The sequence below is a fragment of the Caretta caretta genome, chromosome 23 (assembly GCF_965140235.1).
Source record: "Caretta caretta isolate rCarCar2 chromosome 23, rCarCar1.hap1, whole genome shotgun sequence".
Lineage (NCBI taxonomy): Eukaryota > Metazoa > Chordata > Testudines > Cheloniidae > Caretta > Caretta caretta.
The window spans coordinates 2,946,103-2,974,005 of NC_134228.1; the positions used below are offsets into that span (position 1 = coordinate 2,946,103).

General features: G+C 52.1%; 2 protein-coding genes and 1 long non-coding RNA gene across 9 annotated transcripts in view; all 3 read left to right on the plus strand.

Annotated features, from left to right (window-relative positions):
- Positions 1-447: 447 nt before the first annotated feature.
- EIF3K (eukaryotic translation initiation factor 3 subunit K) lies at positions 448-5,592 on the plus strand. The gene is made up of 8 exons (XM_048833413.2): positions 448-561; positions 1,665-1,763; positions 2,418-2,538; positions 3,235-3,309; positions 3,865-3,931; positions 4,303-4,380; positions 5,128-5,253; positions 5,444-5,592. Exons 1-8 carry the CDS (start codon positions 503-505, stop codon positions 5,473-5,475), a joined length of 657 nt encoding a protein of 218 aa, XP_048689370.1. The 5' UTR covers positions 448-502; the 3' UTR covers positions 5,476-5,592.
- A 1,301-nt stretch (positions 5,593-6,893) lies between these two features.
- LOC125628400 (uncharacterized) lies at positions 6,894-9,144 on the plus strand. 2 transcript variants are annotated; one of them, XR_007354225.2, is made up of 3 exons: positions 6,894-7,145; positions 7,625-7,764; positions 8,579-8,889. It is a non-coding gene; the product is annotated as an uncharacterized LOC125628400 (long non-coding RNA). The 2 variants fall into 2 exon arrangements; XR_007354224.1 differs by lacking the exons at positions 6,894-7,145; positions 7,625-7,764 and adding exons at positions 7,771-8,006; positions 8,905-9,144 and having other exon boundaries at positions 8,579-8,770.
- Positions 9,145-16,314: 7,170 nt separating this feature from the next.
- The window catches only part of ACTN4 (actinin alpha 4), an 80,296-nt gene continuing 68,707 nt past the window's right edge, over positions 16,315-27,903 (plus strand). For 4 of the 6 annotated variants that reach the window (XM_048833406.2, XM_048833412.2, XM_048833407.2 and 1 more), the window contains exon 1: positions 16,315-16,534. In XM_048833406.2, coding sequence (XP_048689363.1) covers positions 16,385-16,534 — 150 coding nt within the window. In that variant the 5' untranslated portion in view covers positions 16,315-16,384. The remainder of the gene's footprint in view (positions 16,535-27,903) is intronic. The other 2 variants (XM_048833409.2, XM_048833408.2) reach the window with 1 other exon arrangement.

The window sequence follows — 27,903 nt, forward strand, 5'->3', positions numbered from 1 at the left end:
CCGGGGGAGAAGGGGCGTGGCCCAAAGGATCAGAGGGTGAGAAGGGGGAGGGGGACATGGGTGGGGGGGTGGGGGGCCGGAGGCCAGGCAGAGAGGGGCTGAGGGGTAGAGAGGGGAGGTGGCAGGTGGAGGGAGTGGGGGGCAGGGGAGGATATGGGGGCGGGGCGAGTCCCAGGGTGGGCGTGGCCTCAGGGTGGGGGCGGGGCCTCAGGGGGAGGGCGTGGCTTCAGGATGGGGCGGGTCACAGGGTGGGGGTGGATGTGGGGGCGTGGCCGCAGGGCGGGGGCCGCCGTGGGGGCGGGGCTCCCGGCTGGGGGCGGGGCCCGAGGGCGGATATGGGGCGGGGGGGGGGGCGCCGCTGCTGCTCTCGCTCCTCGGCGCGTGCACCCTTCCCATCATGCCTCGCGAGGGCGGCCGGCGGAAGCGGAAGTCGACGGCGTCCCGGCCGCCCGTGCCCGCGGCCCCGCCCCCGCCTCCGCCCCCGCCCCCGCCCCCCCGCAGCATGGCGCTGTTCGAGCAGATGCGGGCCAACGTGGGCAAACTGCTCAAGGGCATCGACCGGTACCGGGGGGCGATGGGGATAGCGTGGGGGCGGGCTGGCGGGGAGGGGGGCGGCGTGGGGGCGGGCTGGCGGGGAGGGGGGTGGGGGGAGATGGGGATAGCGTGGGGGCGGGCTGGCGGTGGGGGGGATGGGGCCGCGGGGGGGCGGGCTGGCGGTGGGGGGGATGGGTAGTGGGGGGCGATGGGGATAGCGTGGGGGCTGGCTGGTGGTGAGGGGGAGGGGGCGGCGTGGGGGCGGGCTGGCGGGGAGGGGGATGGGGGTGGGGGGAGATGGGGATAGCATGGGGGCTGGCTGGTGGGGGGGGATGGGGCAGCGGGGGGGCTGGCTGGTGGGGGGATGGGTAGTAGGAGGATGGGGATAGCATGGGGGCTGGCTGCTGGTGAGGGGGGATGGGGCTGGCGGTGAGGGGGGATGGGGGCAGCGTGGGGGTGGGCTGGCGGTGAGGGAGGATGGGTTGCAGGGGGGCATGGGGCTGGCTGAGGGGGATGGATAGTGGGGGGATGGGACAGTGGGGGGGATAGCATGGGGGCTGGCTGGTGGGGGGGGATGGGGCAGCGTGGGTGCTGGCTGGTGGGGGATGGGTAGTAGGGGGATGGGGATAGCATGGGGGCTGGCTGCTGGTGAGGGGGGATGGGGCTGGCTGGTGGGGGGGATGGGGCAGCGTGGGGGCGGGCTGGCGATGGGGGTGGTGCCTGATACAGGTTGGGTGCTCTCGGGGCAGGTGCCTAGGATGGGGGGGCAGAGAAAAGGGCTGGGGCTGACTGTAGCTGGGCCTGGATTTTGAGGTGGGGGGGCTGTGGTGTAGGCATTGTCTGGAGGGGGTGTCTAGTATGAGTAGAGGAAAGGCCTGGGGGCCAATGACTGGGTGGGCAGGAGCAGGGGGCCTTATGGGAGTGGAGGGGGAGCAGGGCTTGGTGGGAGTGGAGGGGACGCAGGGCTTGGTGGGCGTGGAAGCGGCTGAAGGAAACGGCTGGAGGCTGGGGTGTGGTGTGGGGGAAAGGATCTCCTGCGAGCTGGGGGTGGCAGGGGACCTGTCGAACACTGGACCCCCCTTCCCTCCGGGGACTTTGTTGAGTGTCTCACCGACCCCTCTGCATGTCAGGTACAACCCCGAGAACCTGGCCACACTGGAGCGCTATGTGGAGACGCAGGCCAAGGAGAATGCTTACGACCTGGAGGCCAACCTGGCCGTGCTCAAGCTGTGAGTGGCAGGGGATGGAGGGGGCACCCATCACCCCTGCATCGTGCCAGGGAGCAAGACCCGTGCACGATCACGCAGAGCTGGGCTGGGGGCATGGGCACGTTTGAGGGTTCCTGGCTAATGCTGGGCCCCACCAGTTACAGGGAGACTCCCTAGTGCAAATGCCTGTCTCGGGGGCGGCACAGAGCGGCTGCGATCGCTAACCTAGTCCTTATGTGGCTTCGAACCCCGTGGAGCCAGGCCCATCACGGTCAGAGCCGTGGTTAGAGCTCAGAGTAGTTATTCAGAGCTGGGCAGTTGACTAACCACCACCAAGGGCTGGGAGTTGAAGGTCACCAGGTTGAGACTGGAAATGGACGCTTAACAGGGAGGGTAATTAGCAATTGGAACAGCTTACCGGGAGCCATCGCGGACTTTCCATAGCTGGCAATTTTGAAATTGGGACTGGCTGTTTTTGTGAAAGATTCTGTAGGTCAGGGAGGAGTTGAGTTAAGGCAGTCCTGGGCTATACGGGGGGGGGCAGATGATCACAGCGGTCCCTTCTAGCCTTAGGCTCTATGAATGGTGCACAGCTTCTCCTCATGTCTGCGTGGTGATAAACCTGGGTTTGATGGGTGCCCCAGGGCTGCTGACCTCTTCTCTCTCTGTCCTCAGGTACCAGTTCAATCCTGCTTTCTTCCAAACCACCGTCACGGCTCAGATCCTGCTCAAAGCCCTGACCAACCTGCCGCACACAGACTTCACCCTCTGCAAGTGTATGATCGACCAGGCTCATGTATCCTTCCCAGGCTCTTCCTGGCATGCCTCTCTTGCACCCAGCGGCCTGTCCAACTGCTCTGGTCTCTGAAGGGCTCTCCCCACAGATTGGGGTGGCATAGGCAATGATGGGTGTACACCCTTGCTCTGACCTGGGGGAGACGCCCCCAGCAGTGGGAAATAAATTCATGAGCCACTGTCCCTTGGCTTCTGAGCGTGACAAGGAGCGAATGGTGTTGGCTTTAGGTGATGTGAACAGGGAGCTCCTTCAAGACGAGCCAGTGAACGGTGGTCGGCTGGTGAGGATGCTCAGTACTGACTTAGATCAGAACCAGCGCCCTAGAGGGGGAGGAGCCTTGTCTCCCATTCCCCTGAGCCGGTCACTCCACCTGTACATCGTTCTGTTGCGTCTGTTTCAGTTCCCCTGGCGGGTGCTTGGCTTTCTTGTGCCAAGGAACAGGTTACCACTTGCTCTCCTCCTTCCTTCCCTCCCAGCTGAGCCCAACCATGGGGAGCTTGGAAGTTTCTTCTAGACAGCAGGGCTTGAAGAGGGAAATATCTGCTCTTCATGGAGGCACTGGAATGCCGCTCTCCAACCCCCTGGCCTTGAGCAACGAGTGTCGGGGACAGGGTGACTTGCTCTTGTGCTCCAGCCCTGCTGGCTCAGCTTCCTTCCCCTCTCCCATGCATGTTTCCCTTGACCCCTGCCCCTCAGCAAGAAGAGAGGCCGATCAGGCAGATCCTCTACCTGGGGGAGCTACTGGAGACCTGCCACTTCCAGGCCTTCTGGGTGAGTGTCCCCTCCCCCAAGATCTTATTGGGCTTTACCAGCCTGAATGACTTGCGCCTCTTAGCCCACCTACTCTCTGAGGGGGAAACCGGCCCAGCAAGTGACATCAGCTCAGCGAGTCTGTGCAGTGCTGGGAATCGAACCCAGGAGTCCCGGCTCCTGGCCCCTGCTCTAACCCCTTGGCAACATCCCTCCCAGAGCTGGGACTAGAACCAGGAGTCCTGGTGCCTGTCGCTGCTCTAACCATTAGTACACACACCTTTCATGAAGCAGAGGTTTGCAGTTGGGCTCCCTAGGACACAAACCCAAGGGCTTCTACATCACAGCGTAGACTGGGGCTCAGGAGGAAATTAACCACCTGGATGTCCACTGGTCCCCTTTAGAAGAACCCAAAATAGAAAGGGAGGCAGACTCCTTTCTCTGCAGCATTCGTCACTGGCCACTGAAATAGTTGCCCTGTTGCCTTGTGCCCCGTGGCCCTTGCTGCGCCCTGTAGTTCCTGCAGCTCCCTGGTTGGTGACTGTCCTGTGCTAACACAGAGTCCTTCCTCTGCAGCAAGCCCTGGATGAGAATATGGAGCTTCTGGATGGGATCACAGGGTTTGAAGATTCAGTTAGGAAGTGTAAGTCTGGCTAATAATGTCACACTCTGCCCCGGTGCGCCCCGTTCCCTGATTGCAGTGTCCTCTTCCTGGTGGGGATCAGGGACCAGTCACCGAATCCCTTCTGGTGGCCGGCACGTCAGCTGGTAAGCCAGGGCCGTGAGTTTTGGGCTGGAGGTTCCTGCATTGTCCCTCTGGGAGCTGGGTGCTGAACCAGGGCTTGTTCACTCACTGTGTCTCATTGCCATCTAATGGGGCTTGATCCACCTGGGGCTAACACCTCACTCTTTCCAGCAGGTGGGTCAGGTTCAGCCCCAGCCATGCTGGGTGGGGAGGGGGAGGTCAGGTCATGTGGAAATAGCAACCTCTGTCTCTTCTGTGTCCTCACGTAGTCATCTGCCACGTGGTGGGGATCACGTACCAGCACATCGACCGGTGGCTGCTGGCTGAGGTGCTGGGTGACCTCTCAGGTAAGGCCCTTCAGTCCTCCAGCGCCTGCCATGGGCTCATGGGTGCCACCCGCACTCATTGTTTCCTTGGCAGGTCTCCCATCCCTGCTCTGAACTAGCTCAGCAATGACAAGCATCTCTCACAGGGCTCCTCCTGCCCCATGGTATTACCCCACAGACAGATCAGGGCTGTGCCTCTGCAGGCTGGGAGCAGACAGTCCCTACGGGGGGTGGGGGGCGTTGGCTGACCTGGAGGCTCATGTGTTGAGGAGATGCTGTGGGACTGATGAGTGGGCCCAGCTCAGCGCAGTTAAACCTGGGACTGAGCTCGGCTGTGCTGTAGCAAAGAACAGAATCCCATCCTGTGTTCCCTTGGCTGGGGATCTCTGCCCTCGTATCATGCATGGGGCAGGGTGCCTGACTGGGCTTGGATAGGAGCCGGGGGCTCCTGCCAGCCAGCTCTGTGATCTCAGCTGGCAGATTAAAAGGGGAAGAGCCAAGGTAGCAGGCAGCCCTGCTGCAGACTTGTGGGGCTAGAGGATCAGAGTTGGAGCAGCGCCCTAGCCCGCCTGGGGCTGGGTTCCTGTGTCACCCGAGCAGAGCTGCCCTGGCTGAGACTGGCCTGGCCTGCAGGCTCTCGCATCCACCGCTTCCCACGATGGTCCGTCCTTAGACGCGATCCCATCCGGCACTAATGGGAGTGGCAAAGGCTCAGCTGAACAAAGCTGAGAGCCCACCTGCTCAGCCTTCCGGCCCCTCTGTCTGCAGACAACCAGCTGAAGGTCTGGATGAGCAAATACGGTTGGACAGAAACAGAGTCGGGCAAGATCTTCATCTGTAACCAGGAGGAGAGCATCAAACCCAAGAATATAGTGGAGAAGATCGACTTTGACAGTAAGTGCTCGCCTCGGCTCTGTGTCAGGCCCCTCGCTGGGATCACCCAGCTCTCAAAGGCCCCGGGGGCCTTGCTGGAGTAAAGCCTGCATCTGGGATCCAGCAGTGCCTGTTACAGGCTGTTAATCTGTGGGGGGTGGGAATGGATCCATTGAGCCGGGGTTTATTTCCACCCTTCCTCTGTTCGCAGGTGTCTCCAGCATCATGGCTTCCTCCCAGTGATGGGGCCTCCGTCACCACCCTCCTCACTGCTCCACGAGAACTCGCTCAGGGGCTCTGTTAGGTTCCCTTTTTAACACCAGTCGAACCTCGGCCAATAAAAGCATGTCGTTGATTCTGCCTCGGGCCTGTCTCCTTTCTTCTCCGTGCAGCCTTGAATGTGGGAACCTGGAGCTGATTGGCACTTGGGGGGGGGGGGGGCAGCAGGCAGAACCCCAGGGGTGTAAGTGGGGCCCCAGCCAGCACAAGATCCCTGAGAAGCTGCTAGTTGCAATTGACCGCGCCAGAGAGGCGGTTGGTTCCAACACCGGGGGGGATTGTCAGCCAGGTGGCTCCAAGCAACGGGGTAGGAGGGCAGGGAGCAAGGGAGGCTGCTTTGGGGCTGAGCAAAGAGCTCTGCCCAGCTCTTGTCTCTGCCCCACCCTTGCCTCGTCCTGTGTCTGCCTCGAGGGACCCCACTGAGAGCAGAGCTCCGTCTGAGGCCCGTTCGGGCCTTTGCCCCTGTGCGAGCCAGGGTGGACACAGCAGCTGCCTATCAGTGCCCAGTGGCACTCAGGAGGGGAGAACTGAACGTGGGGGTGGGAAACGAAGGCTGGCAGCTTCCTACAGCCAGCACTGGGCGACGGGGTGCCCGCTGTCTGTGCCTTCAGGCAGGGACTGACTGTTCTGCATTGTGTGGTAGCCCTGGGGCACAAGGTGCTCTGTGTGACGCACCTGATATCAATGCTCATTACCTCCAGCTCTCTGAGGGGAAGCCCTACGCTGCAAATGAGAGTGAGGGATGGCCAAGGGACTTACCAAAGGCGGTGCAGCTGGGAAGAGAACCCCGCAGGCCTGCTCCCATTCTCCGGCAAGGGGACATTGCAGCAGGACAGCCTGTGGCAAGAACCAGCAGGAGCCATTTCCAGTGAGGGGTAAAGTGGAGGAAGGGTCTGGTGCTGCTCCCCCCTGCCTCCTGGGCTGGGCCCCAGTGGGGTTCTGCCTTCCAGTCCATGCTGGCTCGATTGCACAGAGCCTTGTCCTGCTGCGCTGGTCTCCTGACCAAACACCCAGTCAATACAGGACAAGCTGGCCAGGGAGCTGGCTGTCTCCTTGGGGAGCTGGAGCAGTGCTGCAGCCAGCCTGGAGTAGGCAGGAGCTGCTTTGAGGCTCCTGTTTAAACAGCAGGACTCCTGGGTTCTGTTCTTGGCTTGGGCGGGGCATGTGGCCTGAGGGCTGGAGCACGGCTCATGGGAGTCAGGCCGTCTGTGCTCTGTTCCCAGGGCTAGGAGCAGTTTGCCCCTCTGAGACACTTTTGCCTTCTCTTAGTGAAGCTGGTTCTGGGCACAACGCTGGTCCTTCAGGCCCTGAGGCTCCCTGCCTGCTGTGCCCAGTGCAATCCAGAGGGGGGCAGCAGCGCTCCACATCAGGCTTGGGTGAACATCTGGCTGGTGCAGGACGCATGGGAGGGAGCCGTGCGGCTTGTTCACTCTCGCCCTGCCCATGGCCTCATACTGGGCCTTGGGTTGGGGGCTGGAAGTCGGGGGGTAGCTGGTCTCCCCCTGCTCCGGTCGCAGTGAGGTGTCTCCTCTCAGACCCACGCGAATGAGAATTGTTCACTGCATCACGGCAAGGTGGGGGCGTCTCTGCCCCAGGCTGCTGGGTCGCTGCCAGCAAACCCCTGCCTCGGCCAGGCGCGTAGCTAGCAGGGGCCGAGACATCCCCCAGCGACCCCCCGTGCTGCAGGCGATGAGGCTGCCAGCCTGCACTGTGGCAGAGCCCCGGACCTCAGAGGGAAGGGGGACTCCAGCCATGCAGCAAGGGGCTGTTAAGGGCTGTTCTGACTCCAGCCCAGTCAGTGGCCCTAGTTCTGGCCTGGATCTAGCGGGTGGAGCTGAGAGACCCACCTGGGCAAGGTTGGAGTGTGTGTGAGGGAGATGCTTACAAGGTTGAGCCCATCCCCAGGCTGGATCGGCCCTGGCTTTGCTGCAGACATGCTGGACTGACACACAAGCTTTGTTCTGCCAAGGCCCTTTATCCAGCTCTGCGGCACAAAGGCCTTTTGTCTGCTGCTTTTTATAGCTGGCACTGTCCGGCTTTGCCGGAGCATCCGTGTCCTGCTGCAATGTCGAATCTTCCTCCTGTTGTTTCCCTCTTCCTCCCCACATGCTAGGGTGAAGCTGTCTGGGATCCAGGACCGCTGACTGACCCTGGTTCAGGGCTTACCCCCTTGTGTTCATTCCCCGCAGAGCCCTGTCCCCGCCTCCTCCGCTACGGGTTGAAATGGGAAAGTCCGCAGCTTGATTCTGCAAGGTGAGGGCACCAGGAGGTGTTGGTTATGGGGGTGGAGTGCTGCTGGCTCAGAGCACGTGGGCTTCTGGGGGTGATGGGCTGGCTCAGCCCGCAGGGTCCTGCCTCTGCGATCAGCTGGCGAGAGCATTCCTCTAGCAAGAATGTGGAGCACTCCGGCGGTGTAACGGGAACAAGCTGCGGGGATTTGTCTTCCTGAGGCTGGAGAGATGTTGGCAAATGGCACGTGGACTGGGAGAGTGAAGGTGTGTTGAGGGGGAGCCATGGGGGGACGGGACAAGGATCCTTCACGCTTACAGCATGAAACTGAGGGCTTGATCCCATCCCGTCTGCACCCTGTGGGCGTGGCGTGTGCGGACGACAGCAGGATCGGGCCTAGGCATGGACAGACAGACACCTTGTCCCCGGATACTGTGCTGCTGTCTCCTGGTGCTTAGTGGGGTGTCTCGGGGGCTGTGCTGATACAGGGGCCCACGGGATCTTCAATGACCGGGAGAGGCCAGGACCTCCAGTGATTCCAGTCCTGCTCCTATTGCAGGGCTGTCCCTGGCCTGGGCTGCGTAATGATGCCTGCCCCTGCTTGGGCTGTCTGTGGGCAGTGGACGTTAGGACCTGTGGGTCTGTTGTCTGAGCTAAAATGACAGCCCTGTTTTCTGGAAGGCAGTAGCTGACTCTCAAGCCTCTCTATGTGCTGTAGCCACACCGAGGTAGGGTGTGTTAGCAGGGGCCACGCCGGGGCTGGGAATGGGAGTGTGTGCGTCTGTGTGTGTAGCTTCCTTTACCAGGCCTGTTTCTCTCCCTTTCCCTGTCCTCCCAGCTCCTGTCACCGGCTCGGTCCCATTCACTCCCTCTCACTGGACCACAAGATGCTGCCGTCCTTGTTTGCGAACGGGGGCGCGGGCTCTGAGAACACGCAGTTGGTGAACCCAGGTGGGAGCTGAAGGCAGCGGGGAGACACGATCTGGCCCAGCCCTGCATGCGTCTCAGCCTGCCAATTGTTCCTCCCCACGTGAGTGATGCCATTTAGCAGAGTTTCAGAGTAGCAGCCTTATTACTCTGGGAGTAGATGGGTCGTTACACAAAGTAAAACTATTTCCCCATGTTTATTTCCCCCCCCCCCCCCCCCCCCCCCCCGTTCCTCAGATGTTCTTGTCAACTGCTGGAAATGGCCCACCTGGATTATCACTACAAAAGGTCCCCGCTCTCCTGCTGGTAAAAGCTCACCTTAAGTGATCACTCTCCTTACAGTGTGTATGGTAACACCCATTGTTTCATGTTCTCTATGTATATAAATCTCCCCACTGTATTTTCCACTGAATGCATCCGATGAAGTGAGCTGTAGCTCACAAAAGCTTATGCTCAAGTAAATGGGTTTGTCTCTAAGGTGCCCAAGTCCCCCTTTTCATTTAGCAGAGTGTTTCTCAAACTGGGGGTCCCCACCCAAAAGGGGGTTGCAAGACTATGGGAGAGGGGGTGTGAGAGCAGCAGCAGCTGCTGGCTGGGTGCCCAGCTCTGAAGGCAGAACCGCCACCAGCAGCAGGGCAGAAGTAAGGAGGGTGTGATATGGGGGGGGAGGGAGGGGGACGTCACAGCCCAAATGTTTTCAAAGGGGGTCCCAGCAAAAAAAGTTTGAGAACCTCTGGACTAGCATTTAGTGCCGAACATCCGGCCTGCCCCTATTAACAGCGTGGGCTGGGGTGGGAGGGAAGTTAAGATGATTGTTGCATGCTGGTGAGTCACGCACCCCCCCCCCCGCTCTTTCTCCCCCCACTGAGAGCAAGCTCCTTCTTATGATAAATAGAGGATTCCGAGCCAGCGTCTAAATATATATGTCGCAGGAATGTTCAGCATCTCGCCACGCAGGAAATGGGAGGGCATAACCCTTGTTTCATATTTGCGGAGCTAAGAAATAAAACAAAAATGTGTGTGTGTGGGGGGGAATTGATAGAATTTCAAAATTGGCCGGGGGGGGGGAAGCAGCCAAATCTGCGGGTCTGGTTCGTGGCCAATTCCCGGCTATATTGGGGGACTTTGCGTCCAAAAAGAGCTTTATATGGCAGCTTTCTGGAATACATTCCCCTTCTCTCCTTGTCAGCTATGATCTCACCGGATAGCACCTATGTTTAGAGGCTAACCCCTTGCATGAGGTTAAATATTCAGTGGGAAAATGATTGCAGCCGCTCTTAGGGTAGCTAGGACAGAAGGGCTGCTGCACATTGAAGTTGCTCTGGACATCAAGGTGAGAGCAGTACTAGAACTCAGATCTGCCTGCTCCAAAAGCCTAAGCCTTGAATTGAAGGAGAATCTCACCTAGGGGTTAGCAGTATAGAGCTTATGACACGTTGTTTGGATTCCATCCACAAGAAGGCAAGGGTGTGTATAAGTAGACACAGACACATTCTCGCCAGCTGGTTTATGACATACTCCCCTCTAGCCAGCGCTCGCAAAGATAAGGATAGATCTGATCCTTGAGTAGCGGGATCCCCAGGAGACCTGACACACTCTTGACTTCAGTGTAAGCAATCTGGGACCCCCAAGAGGACAGATCCCACCTCTCACACCAGTGTAAGAATCCATTGCCACCTCCTGGGATGTTTCCCTTAAACCTGAATGCAGTTGGCTCTGAGTGGTCTATTTTCCTCCTGCTTGACTGTGAACGTGCCATCACCTTTGGCCCTTGAGCGCCACTCGCTGTGATGGCTCTGGTGCCCTTCTCTCAGGAGTGAATGAAAATAAATCTCCTTAGAGTCGGTTTTCGGCCCAGTTCAGCCTCCGAGACGGGCTGTGAATGGGGTCAAAGAAATGCGAAGCCCAGCGCTGAGCTATCGAAAGTGACAAATGAAATGAAATGTTACAAATGCAATTCCGTTGGAGCAGGAAGCACGAGATGTGAGCTCCCCCGTCAGCTGCTTCATGTGTGGCAGAGGCTAACTGCACGGCATAGGGGAGGCCCTGAGGCTCCGCTTGGTCCTTGCGTGTTCCTCACGTCTGCCCAGGTAGCTCTGGCTCACGAGGAACAGTGTTGACTTTGTTCCCGATCCCAGAGGCCTTCCTGAAGCTTTGGCCCAAGTTCCGTGGGTACTGTAATAGAAGTGGGAGCAGCCAAAGAGGCTTACTCTGTCAGCTTTCCAGATGGAAAGAAAGAAAGGCTGTAAATGTTTTTTCCATTCCTGACGATCTGTTTTTCATTATGTCTAGCCCTGGCTCCCCGTCCTTCCTAGCCCAGTTCACAGATCTCCTCCTCCAGAGTAGGCTGGAGCTCTGGGTTTGGTTTCAGACCTGAATTGGGGCTCAGATCTGAGTCTAGGCCGTATTTGATTTGTTTTCTGAGATACCAACCCCACGAGGCAGACATGTCCCGTCATTTGTTGTTCCCCCAGGGCACCAGCCACATCCCACTTGGAACCAGCAATGGGTCCCTCTTTGTTGTGTAGTCAACCCAGGACTGGCCCCTGGGGTGGAGGCGGGTCCCTCGCTTCACACCTTGCAACAGGAAGGTGCTGGTTTCATCCCCTCCAATCATTTCCAGCCATGGCTTTTCCATACCGATTGGCAGAGAATCGCTCTCCTGGGAGCCCGGACTCCCCCTTGTGCCCCTGGCTCTGCCATCCAGCTCACTGGGCTGCCTGCTTGAATCGCAGCTGCCTCCAGCAGGGCTGCGGCTGAGAAACAAGGAGGGTTCTCGAAGTGACATCTGTGCCTGTGCTGGACATCAAGGATCCTCTCACGACGGAGGATGAGTCAAAGAGCCTCCCCTGCCCCACTGCACGGTCTTTAGAGCAGGAGAAGGGGGGGACTCTGTGGCAAGCCAGCCCTGCAAAACAGGCTGTGGGTCAAACAACGTGCTCCGTGGCTCTGTGTCCAAGACGGGAACGCTCAGGGGGCTATGGAGGCGCTCCCTGGGTTGAATCGAGCAGTGATCTTCTCTGCACCCTGAGAGAATAGAGGTTGTTGTGGCATAAAAATTCAGTAGCACAACTAGCCCCCTTTGTTGACCAGCCATGGAGATTAAACGGGGTCCCTCCAAGGCAGAGAGGATCACTGGTCTTTGCCCTGCCCCTGCCGTCAGATCCAGTCCCCAGGGCTATCCAGCGAGCACCTCTCACCAGTCGTTGCTACAAGGGGACCCAGTGTCACAATCTGGGGTGCAATCCAGACTAGTGAAAGACTAGTCACCACTTGTCCTGTAACCCTGAGTGCCTTAAAATGCTCTGCTGTCCTAGCTCCTTGTCTGGGTGGTCCCAGCCAGCATGCACTCAGGGTCTGTGTGTCTGCTTATTACCCCCCTGCCATGCTCTGAACTCCACCAGCCTTGGTGGCTACTGGCCAAGTGACCGCAACCCACCCCCAGTCCCAAATTTCCCCAACACCATCTGTCCTGCCATGTCCAGCCCTTTCCTCAATGCATTCAGGTCCATTGCACCTTTAAAGAGACAAAACCACAGCGGCTGGTTGCCTTAACTGGAATTAACAATTGCGTCAATTCAAACGCAGCACTGGGTTGGTTTTGATTAGAAGTAAAATACGTTCATTAACAGAAGAACTGGGATTAAGTGGTACCAAGTAGAAGGGATAAAGGTAGAGATGGTTACAACCAAATAAAGGGAAAACTCACAGCTAAAAGACTGAAACTTAACCCATCAAGACACAGTCGTGGTTCAAGGTAGATTTCTTCCCAATTTTTCTTTTCCTCATTCATGGCTGACTTCCTTTCAATCAGTCAGGGCCTTCCATAGAATTACAAGGTGCTGATTTCCCTCATATTCCTAGGTGAAAGATCTTTGCCTAAGCAGATTTCTCACCTACATTCAGTTCCCAGAGACTTCAACCCCCTTGGGTGAAGGATCCATCTTTCTCAGCTTGCTATGATGGCTTCTCCTCTCTCCTTATCTCTTCCCAAACTCAGTTTTGTCCCCAGACTCAGGATGACCTCATGCCGTTCTTCCCATCCCCCTGCTGATTCGTACATAAACGGAGCCTGTCTCTGCCTGATGACCAGCTGGTCGGATACACAAATATACACTCCTTTGTCTAGGGCAGAGTGGGTTGATGCATTGCTTGCCAAACACATTTTAGGAATGACCAAGTTGGGTGAGGTAATTTCTTTTATTGGAAGAAGTCAACCACTGATGGGCCTCTGTGTCCCACCCAGCTAATGCACCATGAAGCCTTCAGGTATTATACACCTGGCAAAAATGTCTTACTGGCACTGCTGCGCCATCCCAGCTGGGAGGCAACAGAGGAAGCTCTGCCTCATTTTTATGTCCTGAAAGCAGGGACATTAACGCAGCTGATGCTCGATACAGCCCTTGCAAGCCGTTGGCCGTAAAGCAGAAGTATGGGCTGAATGCCTCATGCTTCCCAAAGCACGTGAGCATGTGTCAGTGAAGTGAGTATATGCTTGTGAATGGCTGTATGCCCACACGCGTGAAGTGTGACTGTATGTGTGATGGGACTCTATTTTTGAATGCGTGTGAGAGACAGAAGGGTGTATGAGAAACATGACTATATTTATGAATCTACCTATGGGTCTCATACGAACCCTGTTACCGCAGTATCACAATCATCTTCACAAACCCCCTATGAGGTAGGGCAAGGCTCCTACCCCCATTATACAATGGGCAACTGAGGCACAGAGAGGCTAAGTGACTTACCGAGGTCACATGGTGCCTCCGTTTCTCCATCGGTGGCTGAGCAGGGAATTGAATGAGGGTTTCCCCAGTGCCAAGCCGATGCTCTAACCACTAGGCAGTCCTTCCTCTGAGCATGTGTCTGTGAATCTGTGTGTGCACACCTGAGAAACAGACTCAGTTTGTGAATCTATGTGTGTGTGTGTGTGCAGGGTGCACAGATGTGTGTGCATGCAAAGGGCCATGACTATGTCAGAGACACAACAATGTATTTATGAATACGTGTGGGTGACAATATGGGGCTTTGGGTAAAGATTTGCATGCGCCTTGTTAATGCTTATGACATACACATCACGGTATAAACCTATTCCAAGGGGTGACCTCAGAGTAAAACCCACCTCCCCTCCCAGCCACTCAGGGCTACCGCCACACCTCAGCTTATTGTCATGCCACAAATTTGCCCACTCGAAGCCCACATGGGTCCAGAATGCAGCCGTACAGAGTTTGCTGTGAACCCCAAGGGATTGGTCAGAGCTTCATTCCTGGGCTCGCAGCCTCAGGGTAATTGCTGTGATAGAGGGCAAAGATGACTGCTCAGTCACAGAGCCTGATCATGGGAAAACTGCTTCCTTTCTGAGTGCAAACTGCGGTTACAAATTAGGGAACCTGTGGGCAGACCAAGGTTTTTTATATTAAGGCAGTTCCCTTCTCATCATGGCTTGGAGCCAGGCGTGAGCTTGGGTAGGCTACTCGGGGGCAGGGCTATTTCTATTTATAAGGCTGATGGCTGCTTCCGCCCATTGTTCCAGAAGAAGGCAGCTCCCAGGATTCATGCTGGGGCTGGAGGGCAGGAATCCGTCAAAACAGCAAGTGGAATTTTAATGACAATTTTCCATTCCAGTCATTTTTTCTTTGCTCTCGATGGGAGACCTATACACAAGAATGACATGGTGAGAATTAATAGTAAATACCACAAACTGCATGTACTCACCATTGACCTTGCTGAATGGAATCAAAACTGTCCAGCTGTGCATCATAGGGCCTATACTGACAATTGCTAATGGAGATTCCCCTTCTGCACGAAAGGCTGGGCACTGGGCTTTCAGAGCACAAGTTTCAGAGTTCTGTTCTTGCCTTTAGCTCTGGCTTGAGACAATCTAGATTAATGAACTGAACAGGGAGCCAAGAGCGCAGCTGGGCTTCGTCCATCCTGCGAACAGGATCCACTTTTCTCTGGTCCAAATACTTCTCTGCTCTCGTGCTGCGGCATGAGCTCAGCCATGCCAACTCGGGGATGAGCTGTTCCATTTGTGCTCACTCTTGCCGCCAGTCTCTTCTCGCACGTATTCTGGTGGGACTTTCTGCAGCTGCAGTGGATCGGATGCTAAGCTGGGAGCCAGGACTCGCTATTCCAACCTCTGCCAGTGCTACGTCGCCTTGTGTAAGGCACTTGCCTCGGTTTCCCCATCTGTCCAATGGGGTTCATGGTACTTGGCCTCCTTCGCCAAGTGCTTGGAGCTTGAAAGCTCACGGTTATTACGGAGCCTGCTGACCCCTGCCCAGAAACGGCTCGGAAGGGGCCTTGAGGTAGCGGCCATTCCGCCGCCAGGAGCGTGGGCGTCGGGCCCACCTGCAGACAGAGGCTCCTCACGCAGGCTCCCTGACCCGGCAGGGCCCCCTTTCCAAAGGGCTGGCTGCCATGCCCGGGCTGAGCGAGGCCGGGGCAGGGGCAGCCCCCAGGTGAAGCCAGAGGCCAGGCGGGCTGAGGGTGGCTTTGTCGGGCTGGACGCTGGAGCCGTGACAACCCCCCCGTCCCCTGCGGGGCAGGAGGCCGGCACTGTCCGAGGGGCGCTCACCACTCTGGGGCCCGCACATGGGGCAAATGTCTGTCTCCTGCCCCCGCACACGCCAAGGGGTGGAGGGGCACAAACTCCACCCATACTATGAATATTCATGAGGATGAGAAAGTAGACACCCTGCCATCATGAATATGCATAATGCAACATCACCACCCCCCACTATATGCGCACGCACCTTATTCCTTACCTGCTCTTTCATCTCAACCGTCCTAATATTCCACGAAGGGGTGGAAATACTATTCTGAATATTCATGAGGAAGGTTTAAACTCCACCCACAATATGAATATTAATCAGAGGACACTGCCCCACCTTATGAATATTAACAAGGGGTTACACCGCACATACAATATAAATATTCATGAGGGGGAGGAGGAGCTAACCACAATATGAATATTCATGAGGGAAGACAATGTCACGTGCAACCTCCACTCAGGATATGAATATTCATGAAGCAGCGACGTTGTCACACCCACAATATGAATAGTCATGAGATATCACAACAATCCCACCTCTCATATGAATATTCATGAAGGAGGGCAGGCTCCATGAACAATATGAATATTCATGAGAGGGAGGTGCCATCCCACGCCACACATACAGAGGGCATTGATTGTCATTGGCCACACACACACACACACACACTGAATATTCATGAGGGGAGAAACAGGCGTGTGGCTCTCAAGAAGCCGTTGTGGGGACATGCGCAGGCGCAATGCTATGGCGCTGGGGGGGAGCGGGAAAGAGGGACGCAGGCGCACTGTCAGACCCCCGAGAGGGCGGGAGAGGAATCGGGAGGCCAAGGGAGAGCGCAGGCGCAGGGCGGCCCGAGGACGTGGACGGGGCAGGTAGTCACGTCCCGCGCGGGGGGGGAAACAAGGCGTTTTCAGCGCCTGCGCCCTGAGAGTTTGAGCCTGGCGGAGTGGGTGAGGCCAGCCTTCGCGCCGGCCGGGCGTACGACGCAGGCGCCCTGAACCTCCCCGTCTCGGGCGCAGGGGGCGGGGCTCGCTTCCGGCCAGCCGCGCAGGCGCCGCGCGCGCCGGCCCCTCCCCGCGGGGCGGGGCGGCCCCGCGGCGCGGCTCCTCCCCTCAGGCGGAGCGGCGGGTCGGGGCGCTGGGCCGGGAGCCGCGCGGACCATGGTGGATTACCACGCAGCGGGGCAGCCCTATCAGTACGGCGGCAACGGGCCCAGCTCGGGCGGCGGCATCAACGACTACATGGCGCAGGAGGACGACTGGGACCGGGACCTGCTGCTCGACCCCGCCTGGGAGAAGCAGCAGCGCAAGGTGAGGGGGGGACTGGGGTCGGGGGAGCTGGGGGGGCCATGGGGGGGGGGACTGGGGTCGGAGGGACTGGGGGGACCGGGTCGGGGATGAGGGGCTGGGGGGGTCGGAGGGACGGGGTCAGGGGGTCTGGAGTCGGGGATGAGGGGCCGGGGGGGGCCGGGGCGGGGCTAGCGGGGGAGGGAGGTTGGGGGGACGGGGTCAGGGGGTCTGGAGTCGGGGGTGAGGGGCTGGGGGGGACTGGGGGGACCGGGTCGGGGGTGAGGGGCTGGGGGGGGGCTAGCAGGAGAGGGGGGTTGGGGCAATGGGGTCAGGGGGTCTGGAGGTGGGAGTCGGAGGGGCTGGGGGGGCCGAGGAGGGGCTGAGGAGGCGGGGCTAGGGGAGAGGGGGGTCGGAGGGACTGGGGGGACCGGGTGGGGGGCGGGGGGGCTAGGGAGAGAGGGGGGTTGGGGGAATGGGGTCAGGGGGTTAGAGGGGCTGGGGGGGCCGAGGAGGGGGGCCTGAGGAGGGGAGGCTAGGAGGAGAGGGGGGACGGGGTCTGGAGTCTGAGGTGAGGGGCTCTGGGGAGGCTAAAGGAGGAGGTCTGGGAAGGCAGGTTTCAGACTGGGGGCTGAAGGGGCCTCTGGGTGTGAGGGGGGGACTTGCTCTGGGGGGGTGGCCTGGGTTGCGGGGGCTCTGGGGCTGAAGGGAGGGGGCTGAGGGGAAAAGCGGGGCTGGGGGGCCGAAGGGGGAGGCGTGGGCTGGGGGGAGGGAGACCTGGGCTAAGCAGAGGTGCAAGGCGAGGGGAGGGTGTCTGGGGTGAGGAGACAGGGAGGGTCTGTGGGTCTGAGCGAAGAAGTGAAGAAGTGTGTGAAAGGGTGCCCGGAAGGGTGGGGAGGGAGTGGCTCTCGGCCTTAGGGGCAAAGGGGGAGTGGTGAGTGACAGGTTTGGGTGGGGAATGGGGGTTTCTGTGGGGGTGAGGCTGGGACTCAGGCTGGGAGATGCCTCAGCGCAAGGGGAGGGGTGGGCGCTCCATGAAGTGGGCACTTAATAGTTTGGGTTGTGGGTCCTGACTGGGGAGTCTCTAGGAGGGGATTGAGGGTGTGTGTGTGTGTGGGGGGGGGGGGGGGGGTTAGGGACCTGCTACTGGACCCTGCCTGGGGAGGCATCAGGCAGGTGAAGAGAGAGCTTGGTCTTGCGGGGAGGGTGCTTGTTGCTGACTTTGCGGGGCTGTGACCTGGGAGAAGCAACAGTGTTGAGTAAGAGGGAGATTCAGGAAGGGCAGGGGTAGGAAAGGGGTCTCTGCAGGGGATGAGGACCTGCTGTTGAACCTAGTCTGGAGAAACATCAGCTCAGGGTGACGGGGGTTAGAGAGGTATAAAGGGGAAATGGGCTTTGGTCCTGGGTGGTCAGGCAGAATATAATGGAAAGCCTGGGTGCTTGTGGGAAAGAATGGCAAAGAGTCCTGTAGACCTTATAGACTAACATGTGTGTGGGAAAGAATGGAAGGGGGTGGAGTGGGCCTGGGTGTCAGTAGGTGTTGGTTGCAGGAGGAAGCAAGAGTCATGGGGGTTGGGTGGGGCAGGTTGAAATGTATGTGATGTTGGGTGGAGAACAAATTCCTAGTCACTGCTTTGAGGTGCTCCCCTTTGAGTAATCTACCATGGGTGGGGAATGCTGAGAGCCCCTGGAAGGGAGGTGCCTGTTTCCCAAACCCCTTCCCTGGAATCTCCTTGAGATCTCTCTACAGCACCACTGGGAGCTGTTGACCTATGGAGTTAGTGGCTTCTGTAATAGATCCCTACTGCATCCCTGCCCCTTTGAAGCAATCTTCTCCACTGGCTGAGTTTCATTCCTTGCTCTTGTCTGGTCAGCTGAGAGAGCCAGATATGGAGTGACCATGGAGGTGAAGATTCCAATCTATATGCTTTCCTTGTATGTCTAAATAGTTTTGTGTAAAAATTGACTGGCCCCTGCTGCACCAGCTATCTATATTAATATATAAAAATGCACCTATTGTGATCTCTAGCTGCATGTACAAAAACGCTACAATGCACAGACATTCATTAATAGGCACATGGTCAACCATGGACAGCCTTAAAAATGCCGAGGGTGTTACCCTGCCTCTTATAATCACTCCTGAGGGCAGCTGTATGTCTGCTAGCAATAACTGATGTGGTTCTGTGAATCCTGCTGGGTTGCAGGAATCCTTCCTTCCATTTCTGTGGCCTGTGATTTGGAAATATTTGCTTGGGTGGACTAAACTTGCTGTGATGGCATCAGAATCCTCTCTGGTTTGTTCAGTGTTCAAGGTATATTGGAGTAGTTGTCGTCAATTCACGCATGGCTGAGCTCTGTGCTTCGGGCACCTTTTTGTGCCCGATGCATCTAAAACCATGCGCACATTTTAATGTGTGTGACACTTGCAATTCATATAGCTTTTGCGTTCCTCAGGATGAGAGGATATATTTGAATGAGAACTCATTTTACAAAACTACACCCTTAAATTTAGCAGGTCCTGTCTTGCAATGACTGCAGCTGTGAATTCAGTCAACTGAAGCCGGGAACTATTAGGACTGCAGCAGTATTAACACTTGCGTTCTTATATAAATCTGATGTCCCTCCCCCAACCTCATCCGATTTTATATTGGGAGTGTCACAAAGCTGGGTAGGGCACATCTTTTTTCCTCTCTCCCTTCAAGTCATAGGTGACTCTGGTAATTAAAAAATCCTATCATCACAACAGGGCAACACCTTGCTTGTAAGACTCAATTGATTGTGAAGAATATGTGCCATTTTCTCTGCCAGTTTTTCCAGAACCCTGGAAATGTAGCAATACATTGAGCATTCTGACCTATAGCTGATTTTGCATTCATGTTGGTTAATAATTTGAAGATTATTTGTGTTTCAGATTTGTTTCTTTGGGCAGGCAGTGGAGAATTCAAGGTGGCCATCTGCTATTTTGTTTAATTATCTTAATTGCATGCTATTTAAGACACAGCTAAGAATATCAGAACAAAATTCAAGGAGGTGGAGGAATTTTTAGACTCCATGCTGGCAAGAGAAGAAACTTTCAAAGGGAGTATTTTATTCTAAATGTAACAAGTATGTGTTTGTTAAAACTATGTAACAAGTCTGTGCTGTCAAGCTTTGTGAGTTTAGGCTGAAATCAGACCGAAGATATTTTAAAAATAGCCAGTAGGCTGTTTCAACAGTGTGTAAAAGCCAACTCACATTGCTAATGATTTTTCCATATTTTGAGGGATAGTGAAAATGGCTCACTTTTAAATCATGCTGATGCATTACTATTAAGAAAAGGTTCTGCCCTCTCTCAAGTATTGAACAATAGCTTAGTTCCACTTAGATGGCTAAAGGTTTTGTCACTGTGACGTGGCACCTTAGCTGCTGTTCTTGTGGGAGAACGCTATTAATGCTCACTGTTTCAGGGTGTGTGATTTCCATGATGTAGAGCTGCATGAAGCCCGTCCCATATTCTCTCCCCCTGCATCCATTTGTCCTTCGCACTTCACTGAAACTATTTTACTATGATATGAAACAAGCGGAGACACCTTTTCGAAATTGGGCTACAGCTCTGCAGTCAACTGGAAATTGTTTTAAATACATCTAAATTCCTCTAAGAATTGTGTGATAAGAAAAATTGATCGTTCAAGGCCTTGTTGATACTGGGCTTTGAACCACCATTCCAGCTAAACTGGCTTCAAATATGGATTGACTGATGTGGATAGGACCAGACTCTCAAATCAGTTCTCCAAAAGTTGGTTTTCCAGTCAAACTTTTTTTTGAAAGCTATCTTAGAGCAGATCTACACTAGAAAGAATTGTTGATTTTAATAATGCTGGCATAGTTAAGCTGACAAAATCTTCCTATTGTAGATGTAGTTTATATAGGTATGAAATTCACAGCTCAGGGAACCAATATAAGCCATACTATTGTAAGCAATCTTACACCTGTATAACACTGTGTTTAGTAGGGCATGTAAGTAAAACTTTACTGGACATCAGGCCTTAGGCACTGTGGCTCCATCTATGCAGCTCAGATCATGTTTGGAACTGTGTTTAAACCAGATCCAGGCTTTGTTTTCAAATGTGGTTAAAAGCCCAGTGTAGACAAGGCCCTTGGTGTGGGGAAACCAGAGTGAGACTTGACCAAGCAGGATGATTGTTATAACATGACAGAGCCCCCTGATCATGCGATTTGGCCCTGTTCATATAGGCAATATCAGGGCACCGGTAGCTTGTTTTATGTAGTAAAAGATGAGAAGTCATAGAACTGACTGACTTGGCCTTAAATGTGGCTGTTGTTTTTTTTTAAAAGTCATTTTGGCTGTATATAATATATATTAGATGCTTAATTCAATTAGGACCAAGTTAAGAGAATGTTCTAAGAGAACAATGGTGACGGATGGGGAATGTCAAAGCACAGTCTAGACCAGTGCCTCTCAACCTTTCCAGACTACTGTACCCCTTTCAGGAGACTGGTTTGTCTTGTGTACACCCATGTTTCACCTTGCTTTCAAAATCAGACATAAAAATACAAAAGTGTCTCAGCACACTCTTACAGAAAAATTGCTTACTTTCTCATTATTTTTTAATTATAAAATCAATTGGAATATAAATATTGTACTTACGTTTCCTTGTATAGAGCAGTATAAACAAGTCATTGTCTGAAATTTTAGTGTGTACTGACTTCACTAGTGCTTTTTATGTAGCCTGTTGTAAAAGTAGCCAAGTATCTAGACGAGTTGATGTGTACCCTCTGGAAGACCTTTGTGTACCCATGGTCAAGAACCAACTATCTAGACTGATACAAGCCCAATAAATGGGGAGGGGAGGTGACACTTCATAGTTTAGTGGTCACTGTGATCTTGATATTTGAACAGTTCAGTTTAATGTTTCATTTTCACACCTTATAGTGAATGAAAATGCTGATGTATACATAGCAGCTGATGTATACATGCCATTGCATGCTATTTTGGCTGTTGTACTGATTTCTGAAAGTTTAGTGCATTGCCTAAAGGTATCTAATCCTTCTCCCTTTAGCTATATCTCATCTCATTTTGCCAAATTTCAATGCGAGTTGCTGCAAGCTTCACTCAAACTTTGAGGAGATGATAAAATGTAGTTAATACTTCCTTTTACAAAAACAGTTGGCACTTCTAAAATAGCTGGAATGTTTGTGCTTGGAAAATCACAAACAAGTGTTAAGCTAGTGCTTGAGAGCTGAGCTTTCTGGCAGCTGTGGAAGGACAGGGAATCCTGGAGAAAAACGACATTTACTTTTGCTTTGAGCTTGTGCTTGGAGAGCTGGTGCCACCTTTGATTAAAAGGAGGTGGAACAAGTGTTGTAGCCTAATGTTGGTGGATACTTGTCCACTATCACACAGTGCACTGGAGCTGTTTGGGGTAGGGACGGGACCGGAATATTAGGAAGGTTGAGATGAAATAGCAGGTTAGGAATAAAGTGTGTGTGCATGGATTTGTGGGGATTGGGTGCATTATAAGAATAATCGAGAGCACTGAAAATCAAGGATGAGGTGAATTGGAAGAAATTAAGGGATTGTGTCAGGACCAAAATGTAACTTACCAAGATGCACGAAGAAAAACTGTTTGTCTGATCTTCACTTGAGGTGGCCAGGTTTGCTCAGTAAAGAAATGCTGAATGTTCTTGCAGGTTATGTTTAAATTGGCATGCTAGTGGAAGTACAAGGTTCACTGATTTCAGAGCAGAAGCAGCAGTTTCAAATTCCAGTCTGCTCAAAGGCTAATCTAGTTTAAAAAAAAAAAAAACCCTTCACCCTCCCCAAAATAATTCCTGCTTCTTTCTCAAAGAAATCTTTGCTGTATTTAACTGCATCAGTACAGAATAAGTCTCTTAACCAGTGGTTTCATCAAGACCATAAAACAGAGAACTCAGCATCTAACTTATTGAAATACTTTAGCTGTGTGTCCTTTTAGGTTTTTTTCTTGCAGCACAATGCTTGGAACAACTGACTGTACAGAGAAGCAGAGAAATTAGCTCTGCTGAATGTTAATGCTTAGCACTTGTATAGCAGTTTACTTCAAAGTGCTGTACAGAAATTAGAGGCAGTTTGCTCTAGTGGATTGAGCTCAGGACTAGGAGCCAAGAATGGATTCTGCCACTGGCTTACCGTGTGGCCTTGAGTAACACTAAACCTTTGCCTCAGATTACCTGTCCTTAAAAAGGCAATAATACCGAACTTCCTTGTGTGGGGTGAGGACTAATGCTTACAGAGCACCTGCACAATGTGCATTAGAACTGTTAGGTGTTTTAACTTCTCAGTGAGGCTTCAATAGCATGCCGGAACACCCACACATCAGAAACTCACTTTCATTTTATTGGTGTCTGAGCAAAAGGCAAAGACCACTTTGGCATACGCTTCTCTGTATTCTTGGATAGTCCCCTTAGCAACTTGGTCACATTTATTTGAAGAGGGCCACAGAATAAATAGCATGAAGCAGAAACACGCTTTCCTCTATAGGATGCTTTCAGCCATTATTGGTTCGTTGGTCATGTTCGTTCAACCATCTTGCATTAATGTCAATCCTTATACTTTTAGTTAGTTTACTTCGTGCCATTTCTACACCTGTTGTTAGTGGGCCCAAGAGTTCAAATTTGTCTGGAGTAGTATCAGTGTGAGGTGCTTCAATCATTTCTTTAAATTGCTCATTCTGTGCTGCATGGACAGTGATGGTTTTTAGTATCAAAGACGGTTGTAACTTACAAAGTTCAAGACTTTGCCTTTCAGTTTTACGGCATAATCACAGACTTGATTTTTGACAATTTTGGGATTTCAAAGATGAACATAGACCATTCCTATGTGAAGCTGATATTGAAGAGTTGCTGGAAGGTTTGAAACAGAGATATGAGTTGTCATGGCTATGTTTTGATGCAGTTGTCATCAAGTCTCATTTCCAGGGTGATGAGTCATCACTCTTCCATTTCAATAGACAAGGTTTCATTCAGTAGCAAATTTGAGCTTGAAAAATGCAAGTAAACTGATTTTTCTGCTGCTCTTGAGACTCTGACTTCCTATTTAACTTGTGATGTTTACACTTTACTGTAAAAGAATGATCTAGTTCCATTATTTCAATTCCTTCAACTGCTTATTCCCCACTATTTTAGCTTTAGCAACTTGAGTCAGATAAATTCATACACTGGTGTGTGATCACTGAATACTAATCACCAACTTGCAATATTGATCAGCAGGTTTCATATTTCCTATATTTGAAGCGAAAACAACCACCTATGTTCTGTCTGCATTTGATTTAAAACCACATTAATTAAACACATCTACAGTGGAACTCCCACCGGTGCCATCACTGGTGCTGCTGGGAAACTTTCTGTAAAATTCCCTAGTGTAGATAAGGCTCCAGTGAATTCAACAGTGAAGACTGGAAAACAAGATGAGCTTGGCAACTTTATACATAGCCACAGGATTGAGTGCTTTGTCCGCCTGCTAGTATTTGCTAGATCCTAGCAAAGCAAGTCATCTAGCAGTTCACTACTCCACCCACTCCCCTTTCTTCAACATCTAAAGGCTGAGCAACATCCAGAATGACAGAATAGTGCTCGATAACCGTTCTCCCTGTGCTTTTAAGGAGCAGTGGTCATTGTTTCTGTTGATTCATTGCTCGTAACAGGCTTCTCCTATGTCTTTTCTGATCCATCAGTAACAATTGAATGGCTTTGAGCTCCTGGCTGACCTGATGTACATTGGACTTCTAGTTTATTTCCTGCCAGTTAAACCACTTACAGGGATTTGGTGGCCAAGGCTTTCCTCTTCAGAAGTCACTTTTCTCTTTGAAAGAGGAAAAAGCTGCAAGTTTTATCTACCGAGCAAAGAATTTTGACTAAAAAGGATCTGTTATAGTGAAATGCAAGTCATCAAGGCTCTCTGGTCCTGAGAGGGAAAACTCTAATACAAAAAATATATAGGGAAGGTAAAATTTAAACTCAAATATTTTTTTGTAAGGATGGAGAAGGATGTAGTAAAGGTGGCAACCTCATGTCTTCTTGCTCTGTTGAGCAGCTACGGAAAATTCACTGTGTTGTAGCTCCCTGCTTTGGACTCATTTCTAATGAGCAGCCCCACTGTTTAAACATATCTCATCTGTTTTTGTTGGGGGGGGGAGGGTTGCACGAATGAATTCCTTGTAAACTTAAGAAGACATCACCGTACTGGTAACATGCTAGACTGGATTCAGTCATGTCTCTGAACTAGAAGGAGAAGCAGAAATAGCAGTGGCAGGCCACAGGGCTACTTAGATTCCAGCAAACACTGCAACACCGCAGGGAGTCCCTGACATTTAAACACTTCAGCATGCTATAGAAATAAAACTGTCCTGTTAGAGGGTTTACAGTGGATTAATGCATTGCTCAGTATGAATACTGACTCCTGTAGTGAAAGGGCAAGGGATGTTACAGTTCAGCAAAAGACTACATAAGACCATTTCACTGGTATTGAATAGGTGTATATCTGTGTGCATACACAAGCCATCCAAACAGTTGCGGTTTTACTGCTGGTATGTGTCCAGTCTCTGGGGTTTCTGTGATGGAATCTCAGCTATGTGACATTAACAGCAGGGCAGAATCTGTCTGCATCCTCTGCGTCGTTTTCCAAACACTAGCAAACAAAAAGCAAATGAGTGCCAGTATTCCGCCTTAATGGAAATGTATATCCTAGCCATATGTTCTACACACTTATTTCCTGTTGTGTTGATGCTGGAGAGATCACCATTTTCACAAGAAGATGGTATCTTTGAGTGAGTCAGTGGAAGCCATCTCCTTTGCTGCGCAGGAAAGCAAAGTTGGAAAACACTGAGGCTTGTTTTACAAGTTAACTTGGTTTTCTTGTTCTTCCACAAGCTTGGAGTGTAAATCCAAATTGTGTAATATTGGATTTAGCTTCCAAGGTCTTAGGCTTGGAGACATACCATTTTTGTACAAAAACTACCTGCGTCCTTGAGCTGGTTTGAAGGGCATGCTAATGATTCAGCCTTTATTAGGTTATCTTGTAACCATGATTTAAACTTCCTTTGGACCAAATCCAGAACGTAAACATCCCACTGATTCTGAAGGTGGTTACATTTTTGTATTGTCTCGATTTAGATGCCAAGTTACAGACAACACGTTTAGTCTACAGTATGGTGTTGTGCTGTGTACGGGAGAATGTTTGTGAAGGATTACTGTTAGTAACTACCTTACCTAATTGTGCCTTCTCACTCTGCATCAATAGGGCATTTGCCAGATTGAAACAAGTGCATATGCATAACTTCTGAAGAGAGGATTAAATTAAAATAAACAAAAGCTGTACTCCAGACAGAGAACCTAGGACTTACATAAAGAATGAAGAGATTGTAAACTCCCTTATCCATTAGCAATCATAGAATAGCAGGGATTTCTTTCTTCTCCTACTTGCCTCACCATATCTTTTCATAATGGTTTTATGACATTATGAATATGATGTAGGAGTGGCTACTTGTTCAGCTGTTAAAGATTCTCAATCTTTCTCTAAAAACATTCAGCTAAAAAGAGTTCTGGGTGATGGAAAATCTTCCAGTTTGTTGAGCTCCCTCAGCTCCCATTGGCTTTGGGATCTAGGGGTGCTCAGCACCTCAAAGAATCAGGCCATAGGAAAACTTAATACACGGAGGGTTGACCTTTGAAATATTCTCTCTGGAAGAAGTTACCCACTGCCTGTTTTAAATAGTGGATAATCCTCATTGTACTGTCTTCACATATCTTCATCTGTCACCAGTAAAACAGGTCCTCGTGTCAAAGGTATGCTGGACACATAATAGCAGTTATATTTGCAATCATCATGACAAAATCTTGTGAAAGAATGCTGAAATTCAATCTTGAAGAATCGTGCTCTTACAATGACTGCATTTTTGCTTTGAGTCTGTGTCCCATACCTATTGCTGACCAAGTGTAATAGTAGTGATCTATTCAAATGGTGGTGTGATGTAACCGTCAACTGTGGTATCGGTGCCCGAGAGGGTACACAAGATGTAAAAGGTTTCACTAGGAGTACTCTTCTCAGGGCATAACAGCGGTTCATAGTTAGCTGTAAGAAATACTTAAACTGTATAATGGCTTACTTTCTAAATGCATAAGAGAGGATTGCAGAATATTAAACAAGGCAACAGCTTAATTATACCACCACCCATGAGGCATCTACTTTATTGGAGGAGTTGGCAAGTGTTGGGTTTAATAGCTAGCTTTATTATGCTGGATGATCTGCCAAATGCTTTGTGGTATGGCAACATACCTAGCAGAAAGCTAATGGCATTTTACTCCACATGGCACCTGTCTGTATACCAGGACTAATAACAAGGCTATCTGATTCCCACTTGGCTCAAATTCCTTTTGCCTCACTTCAGAGCTACAGTGGGAACACATGCTTCTTATTGTAATGCCAGTGTTAAAAGAAATGCCTCAGTCTTGCTCAGTTTGCATTATAGGCCTTGCTGTAAGACATGACTTACCAAATACCATCTGCGTGTGTGGTTTCTGGGGGCGGGAAAGTTCATAGTTTAGAGCATGGCTTAAGTCTGAAAAGGCTGAAAATGGCCTGATGGAGTTCCATGTTTGTCACAATGTTTCCAAATCAAATGTGTTTTGTTCACAAGTAAAAAGCATTTTCTAATTTCCTGCCCTGCTAACAGGGATCTGTGAGTCAAGCTGGATTCTTCCCTCTGGATCTGTAGTAAAGATTCTGCAGGCCAAATCAGACGGTTGACACCTGTGTAACCTTATTGTCTTCAATAGGCATGTACAAGTGTAACAGATTGGAACATAATAAACTTCTCTCAACAAGGACTTGTGCTGTGTTAGATTTATGGAGGCAAGTTAGGGCTGGTCTATACTAGGTTGACATAGCTACATTGGTTGGAGTGTGGAAAAATCCGCATCCCTAATTGCCATAGCTATGCTGCCGTAATCTCCAGTGTAGACGCAGCTATGTTGATGGAAGAATACTTCTGTCAAGCTACCTACCATAGTTCAGAGAGGTGGGTGGCTTAGTCTCTCAGTAGTGTCAACATACCGTCAGCTGAAAGCTTTTCTCTCTACTGGCAGAAATTCATTTCCTGCACAAACAAATGTCAAATTAGACTTTGAATGCATGCAACTTTTTACACAGACGTTCTTGAGCCTTTGCTGAAGATGTAGCCAAGTAAACAAGATGGCCATTTCTGACAGCTGCACTTGGGATCTAATCTCTTGACTGTCAGGGGTGAAGAGAGTTGTAAGATCCCTTTCGGTCGGGAGGAAAAGTGGGAGCAGCATAACTTAAATACAGTCTGTCAACCTAATTTACTTTTTTCTTAGAGTCAGAAAAATTTCACTCA